This window comes from Trichechus manatus, unplaced genomic scaffold, assembly GCF_000243295.1.
Source record: "Trichechus manatus latirostris isolate Lorelei unplaced genomic scaffold, TriManLat1.0 scaffold00057, whole genome shotgun sequence".
In the NCBI taxonomy this organism is placed as follows: Eukaryota; Metazoa; Chordata; class Mammalia; order Sirenia; family Trichechidae; genus Trichechus; species Trichechus manatus.
Window position 1 is genome coordinate 15508749 of NW_004443993.1, and position 7176 is coordinate 15515924.

Consider the following 7176-nt stretch of genomic DNA (forward strand, 5'->3'; position numbering starts at 1 on the left):
GTGACATTGGTTGCAATCCCCACAATGTGACGGCAGTCTGCCCCTCCCCGCCCCCTGCCCTGTGTCAGCCCCTTGCCGGGCGTGACCCACCTCCTCACTGTGTTCAGGATCATCCAGCAGCTGGTCAATGGCATCATCACTCCTGCCACCATCCCCAACCTGGGCCTGGGCCCCTGGTGAGTAGGTGGGCGCCCCCTTCCCTGTGCGCCACCCCTGCGCCACTGCCCTGCGCCCCCGAGCCAGGCTGATTCTGGGCCTCTCTGCTCCCAGGGGCGTCCTGCACTCAAACCCCATGGACTACGCCTGGGGGGCTAACGGCTTGGATGCCATCATCACACAGGTACGGGGTGGGATGGGGGGCCCAGGGTCTCCTCACACGGACGGGGTGGGATGGGGGGCCCAGGGTCTCCTCACACGGGGGTGGCGCTGGGGGTGCTTCCAGGCCTCTCTCCGGCTGTATCTGGGCAGGCCCACCTTGGGGCGATCCCGGCACCCAGGGGCGTGGACACACCGCGTCCTCAGGGTGCGACACACGGTTTCCTTCATGTTTCTGTCCACACAGCCACTTCCTCCTCAGACGTTTTAGAATCGGGTTGTTGTCACAGGGCCTCGGGGGGGAGACAGTGACATCTGGCCTGGCCCAGGCTGCAGGGGGAGGGCTCTGCCGCAGGCAGGGGCCCAGGACAGACAGCAGCCCTGTGCTTTTGCAGGTGACCCCCCCTTGCATTTCAGAGCCCAGAGGGCCGAGGGCGCTGGAGGGCGGCATCCCTGCGCTGGGGACGGGCAGAGGCCCCACAGCTGGAGCTCCCGGCACTCTTGCCTCTTGTCTTTCAGCTCCTCAATCAGTTTGAAAACACAGGCCCCCCACCCGCAGATAAAGAGAAAATCCAGGCCCTCCCCACCGTCCCCGTCACCGAGGAGCACGTAGGTGCGCTCCGGCGGCGCGGTGGTGGCGGGCAGGCGGGCGGTTTAGGGCACCACGCCCGTCCCCTCCTCCTTCCTCTCCTCATCTTGAGGCCGCCCCGGGCTTGGCCGGGCCCCTTCTTGACACCTTGGGCTGAGGCTGCAGCAGAGACCCTCTCTCAAGGCCCGTGGTGTCCCGGGTCCCTGAGAGCTGGCTCTGCTCTGGAGCAGGCAGCGGAGCTTGCTCCCAGCCTCGGCCCTCACCCCACCCTCCTGCAGGTTCCGGGCTCGAGTGCCCCGTGTGCAAGGACGACTATGCACTGGGCGAGCGCGTGCGCCAGCTGCCCTGCAACCACCTCTTCCACAACAGCTGCATCGTGCCCTGGCTGGAGCAGGTGAGCCCCTGCCTGCCCCTGTCCCTCCCCTGTCCCCACCAAGCCCCAGATGGAACAGGTGAGCCCCTGCCCGCCCAGTGCCTGCCCATTCACCTCTAATCTCCCTGCCCCACCAAGCCCTGGATGGAGCAGGTGAGCCCCTGCCCACCCGGTGCCCGCCCACCCACCTCTAATCTCCCTGTCCCCACCAAGCATGACAGTTGCCCTGTCTGCCGGAAGAGCCTCACAGGACAGAACACAGCCACCAACCCCCCGGGCCTTACCGGGGTGAGCTTCTCCTCGTCCTCCTCCTCCTCTTCCTCCAGCTCGCCCAGCAACGAGAACGCAACCAGTAACTCCTGAGTCCCGCCCCGCCTGTCCCCACCCCGCACAGCGAGCACGGGACCCTCCCCCCGGCACCAGAGGGAGGGGTCGGGGTGCTGAGACCCCCCCCCCCGGGCGCCCCGAAGTGCCCTGCCCTCCCAGCCCCGACACCACACGGCCACCCACGGACTTGGAGGTGCCCCGGCCGCCGGCCCGTGCCCTCGGTTGGTGTCCCATGGCCCAGCGGCCCGAGCGAAGGCGGAGGAGCCCCCCCCCAAACCCCCCCAGGGTGGAGTGAGGAGCTCGGCCGCCCCTGCCCGGCTGGCCTTCCGGGGGGGGGCCGCCCGCGCCCTGGTGCACTGACGCGTGTCACTTTGCCGGCGCCACCCAGCTTCCCTCTTCCCGTCCATCTCTGACCTCGCCCTCTAAGTGTTCAACAGCAGAAAGGTTTTTATAATTTTAAATTATTACTGCTTTGAAATAAATGGACGTTTCAGCTCATAAGCGGCCGTGCATGATGTATGAAGAGACGAGGTAGGGCTGCTCCGTGCTCCGCCTGCCGCCCGCGCAGCCCACTGGGGACTCGGGGCGTGAGGACAGCAGCAGACGTGAGGACAGCAGTGGGCGTGAGGACGGGCCGCTCCCACAGACATTTTCTAAAGCGAAAGATGTGTATCTTGAGGGATATTTAAAATACATCTACTTAACAAAGAGAAGCAGGTGGTCTGGCGTCTTCCTTCCGCGCAGCGTCCGTGAGGAGCGGGCGGCTGAGGGGTCTGCGCCTCCTGATACCCACCACCTGGCTGCCTCCCCAGGCTCTCGAGAACCCTGAGATCGCTGAGTAAGCAGGGGTTTCTCTCAAGCAATGTCGAGTGAGAAGACAGCAGAGCGTCCCAGATGGCGAACCCACCGCGGTGGGAGCTGTCGGGTGGCTCGTCCCAGTGCCGTCGGCTCCTCCTCGGATGGACGCTCCGCCAGCTGCCAGTGCAGACGGCTGGCACCGGAAACCCAGCGCGGCAGTGAGGTCGGGGGCCTGCCGGTCAGCGTGGTGTCAGAGGTGGGCCAGAAGCCAGGCTGCAGTGCTGGGACCTTCCTGACTACAGTCCTTGCTCCCTCAGCCCGGCATTTCTGCAGTGGGCACAGTGTCTGGGTGGGGTTTTATCATAACCTGTGCAGACTAACCATCACGTGGTCCGAGAGTCGACTGTACAGATGGCGAGTCAGGAGGGGCCTCCTCCAGGCCTGGCCCACACACCTGGCCAGCAGACAGACTGATCTTTCAGAGCTTGGTTCACAGGCGCCCGCGTGCCCAATCGTCCTGGGGCCGCGTCGCACGGAGCTGGGTGACTCCTGGGCGCAGCTGAGCTGGTCCTGCCCGCCAGGTGGTCTCAGGCGTTTGCTGTGGCGCGCCACCCTGGGTGCACCTGTCACATGTTGGGGTGCATGGGGTCAATGCCTAATCCGGGTTGTGACGCTAAAGGGAGACTCCTTTGTGGCTGTTAGGACTATGGCGGTCAACCCCTTAGGGCCTATGTCACGGAATGCCAGCCCCAAAGACATCCTCGTCCTAATCCTTGAACCAGGAATACGGTACTTTACATGGCATAAAGACTCTGCGGACGGGTGACATGAAGGGTCTTGAGATGGGAGATGACCCTGGATCACCCGGGTAGCCTGTGTGACCACAGGGTCCTCATCAGAGGGAGGCAGGAGGGTCAGAGTCAGAGGAGGAGATGTGAGGACAGAAGCAGAGAGAGAGAGACTGGAAGATGTTCGCTGCTGGCTTTGAAAATGCAGGAAGGGGCCGTGGGCCAAGCAACGCGGGGCCTCTAGAAGCTGGAAAAGGCTGGGAAACGATTCTCCCCTGGGGCCTCCGGGAGGAACCAGCCAACACCCAGGTTTCAGCCCCGTGAGACCCATGTGGGACTCATGGCTCCAGAATCGGCAGCTGCTCTCCTCGCCCCTGCAGGCCTCCCCCGGGCCAGGTCCACTTTCCAGTTACCAAAGTTTTCATTCACACACGGCTGTAAGAAAACCAGAGAGACCCGGCCTCCCCTGCGGCCAGGTCTCACCAGTGTTGACAGCCAGAGGCTCAATGCACACACGTCCCTCCTGGGACCCTTTGCCACACCCCTCTCCCTTCCGCGCTGTCCTTAAGCCTGTCCTTGTCCCTATGGTTTTTGTCATTTCCGGAAAGTTCTGTAAGTGGAATCTCAGCGGCTGAGCCTCTGGAGTTGCTGTTTTCACTCCGCACAGCTGAGGACGGGTCCAGGGGGCAGCGATATCCACGCTGGGGCCTCTGGCTGCCGGGGGTGTCCCACGGTACGACTGCCTGTCTGGGGTGATTACTCAGAGTGGCTGGGCCACCGGTAGCTGGTTCTGTGCGGACACAAGGCTTCTCTGGGACAGTGCCGGGTGCAATGCTGGGCCACTGGTGCATGCGGTTTTATGACACTTCTTACGTTTCCAGAGCACCTGGCCCTTTTTCATCCCACCGGCCGAGCGTGAGTAGCCCAGACCCCGTGTCCTCGCTGGCACTTGGTGTTGTTCTTTATCTTAGCCCCTAACGGCCGAATCCACATGGCAGTGGAGCTGCAGCGGGGGAAGGTGGAGCAAGGTGGGCACAGTCAGTGGGTCCCCCAGGGCAGGCTCTCCCCCCAGCACTGCTGACACGGGGCCGGATCCTTCTCTGTGGTGGGCCGCCCTGTGCACTGTAGGGTATCGAGCACCATCCTGGTCTCCAAGCACTCAAAGCTGGTAACTCTCCCCTTCAGTCAGGACAACCACAAATGTCCCCAAACATTGCCCAGTGCCCCCTGGGGGCAGAATCACCCCAGTGAGAACCCCTGGGTTAGGGGATCCCACTGACCCCAAGAGACTGCATCCCATAATCATATGACATCCTAGGACAGATGCTGCACACATTTAAGTCCGCAGACTGAGTGGGGAGGAGGAGGGAAATCACCAGAGCTAGAGGGTTCCCCTGGTTTACACCGTCTGATCCAGCGAGAGTTTATTCTGCTGTACAGTGTGGGCAGGGATCGAACTCAGGTTTTTTCCCAAATAATGAATGCAGTATCTCCCCCATTGGCACTGCTGACATGGGGGCCAGGTCATTCTCTGGAGTGGACCCACTCGAAGCCAGTAGCAGCCCACCCAGTCGTGACAACCACAAACGTCCCCAGACATCGCCCAGTGTCCCCTGGGGGAATCACCCCGGGTGAGAACCTCTGGTCTTCATGGTGGTGGGGGTTCAGTCTCTGCAGGGGCCCGGGGCGTCCGGTGATGGAGGCTGCTGGCCCACCACTCCCACCCCCTCCCTGACTGTTGCGAGTGGAAGACGGTACTGGGAGGGGAGAAGCCATCACTCCCCAACACTCACCAAGCCAAATGTCCCGCCTCAGCTGGAGGCTCCTTGTCACAGCCTCCACAGGACCCCGGGGTCAAGGGCATCACTGTGATCGTTTTATAGGAGGGGAAACAGGCCCAGAGCAGTGGCATGCCTGTCCCACAGCCTCAGAGCGCCACTCCAGGCAGGTCAGAGACTGGACTGAAGGAGCCCTCAGAGGTGGGCACGGGCAGGGGAAGGGCCTCCCGCCCACAGGTAAGGAGACGCCATCACCCCTTCATCTCCAGAGGCGTTGACATGCAGCCCTACCTGCCCTGCACCCACAGGCACACGCTCCCGGCCAGCCCCTGCCCATCGCCTGTAACACTGCGGGGCCTGGAGGTTGTTTTTATTGGTGAAATGATTTCAGACATAGAGCATACAAACACACGTTGTTCTCATTAGATGCCGTTGAGTTGGTTCCGACTCATAGCAACCCTGTGTGCTACAGAATGAAACACTGCCCGGTCCTTCGCCATCCTCACAATCGTTATGTTTGAGCCCATTGTTGCAGCCACGGTGTCAGTCCATCTCCTTGAAGGTCTTCCTCTTTCTCGCTGACCCTCTGCTTTACCAAGCATGATGTCCTTCTCCAGGGACTGATCCCTCCTGACAACATGTCCAAAGTATGTAAGATGTAGTCTCGCCATCCTTGCTTCTAAGGAGCATCCTGGCTGTACTTCTTCCAAGACAGATTTGTTCGTTCTTTTGGCAGTCCATGGTATATTCAATATTGTTTGCCAACACCATAATTCAAAGGCGTCAATTCTTCTTCGGTCTTCCTTATTCATTGTCCTGCTTTCGCATACATATGATGGGACTGAAAATACCATGGCTTGGGTCTTCAAGGTGACATCTTTGCTTTTCAACACTTTAAAGAGGCCTTTTGCAGCAGATTTGCCCAGTGCAATACGTCATTTGATTTCTTGACTGCTGCTTCCATGAGTGTTGACTGTGGATCCAAGTAAAATGAAATCCTTGACGTCAGTCTTTTCTCCGTTTATCATGATGTTGCTTATTGGTCCAGTTGTAAGAATTTCTGTTTTCTTTATGTTGAGGTGTAATCCATACTGAAGGCTGTGGTCTTTGATCTTCATCAGTAAGTGCTTCAAGGCCTCTTCACTTTCCGCAAGCGAGGTGGAAACACACACACACACATATATAGTCTCCTAGCACAAATTACCACGAGCTAATGACCTCACAGCTCTGGGGGTCAGAAATCCGGAATGGGTCTCACGGGGCTGAAATCTGGGTGTCAGCTGGCTCCTTCCGGAGGCTTCAGGGGAGAATCATCTCCGGCCTTCTCCAGCTTCTAGAGGCTCCGTGTTCCTTGGCCCGCGGCCCCTTCCTGCATCTTCAAAGCCAGCAGTGGAGCATCTTGCCGTGTCTCTCTCTCTGCTTCCGCCCTCACATCTCCTCTGACTCTGACCCGCCTGCCTCCCTCTGGTGAGGACCCTGTGAGCACATGGCCACCCAGGTGATCCGGGATCAACTCCCATCTCAAGACCCGTCACTTTATCTGCTAAATTCTCTTAGCCATGTCAGGTAGCATCGTCTCGGGTCCTGGGGATCAGGACAGGGACCTCTTTGGGTGCTGCTATCCTGCCGCCCACACAGGTTTGTCCCTCTCCTGGCCCTGGACCTACCTGCTGTGCCCCTGGCCACTTTTCCAATCTCATCTGCTGCCCACCACACCCAAACACTCCGCCCAGCCTCCCCCCTCCACACTGCCCTCAAGCGCTGTGTGTCCCCACCCCCGAGCTGTGCCTGGCTGGGCACCGTCCCAGTGCCCTTCCCCACCCAGGTCGCCCCCTCCGAGCAGCTGCCCGGCTGCCCAGCGGACTGGTTGGGCCCTTCCTCACCCCCTACTCGTCTCAGACTGGGGCTCCTGGAGGCTCGGCTGTCTGTTGGGGTCCCGCTTCGTCCCCAGCGCCCGGTCTACAGTAGGTACTCAATTCGTGCTTACGGAGCGCTCTCTCTTCAGCTCAGGCGCCGCCCAGAGTCTCCGGCCAGCCCTCTGCTCCCGAGTCGGTCAACAGACCCCTGGTGGCCTCTCGGGACCTCAGGACACCAGCACGGGGAGAAAGTGGGCGGACAGGTGGTGGCGCCGCGTCCGGCCTCCGCGCCGGGGGGCCCCGCGCCGGTCCAGCGCCAGGAACATGGGCCGGCCGTGGCGGCGCCAGCGCC

General features: G+C 61.0%; 2 protein-coding genes across 2 annotated transcripts in view; one reads left to right on the forward strand and one right to left on the reverse strand.

Annotated features, from left to right (window-relative positions):
- The window catches only part of RNF126 (ring finger protein 126), a 9609-nt gene extending 7968 nt beyond the window's left edge, over positions 1-1641 (forward strand). Inside the window, exons 5-9 of the mRNA XM_004378531.1 lie at positions 108-176; positions 271-340; positions 835-928; positions 1183-1298; positions 1491-1641. Of these exons, the coding sequence (XP_004378588.1) occupies positions 108-176; positions 271-340; positions 835-928; positions 1183-1298; positions 1491-1640 (499 nt within the window). The 3' untranslated portion in view covers position 1641. The remainder of the gene's footprint in view (positions 1-107; positions 177-270; positions 341-834; positions 929-1182; positions 1299-1490) is intronic.
- A 5410-nt stretch (positions 1642-7051) lies between these two features.
- FGF22 (fibroblast growth factor 22) overlaps positions 7052-7176 on the reverse strand; it is a 3165-nt gene continuing 3040 nt past the window's right edge. Inside the window, exon 3 of the mRNA XM_023733144.1 lies at positions 7052-7176. This exon is cut by the window's right edge and continues 133 nt beyond it. Coding sequence (XP_023588912.1) covers positions 7052-7176 — 125 coding nt within the window.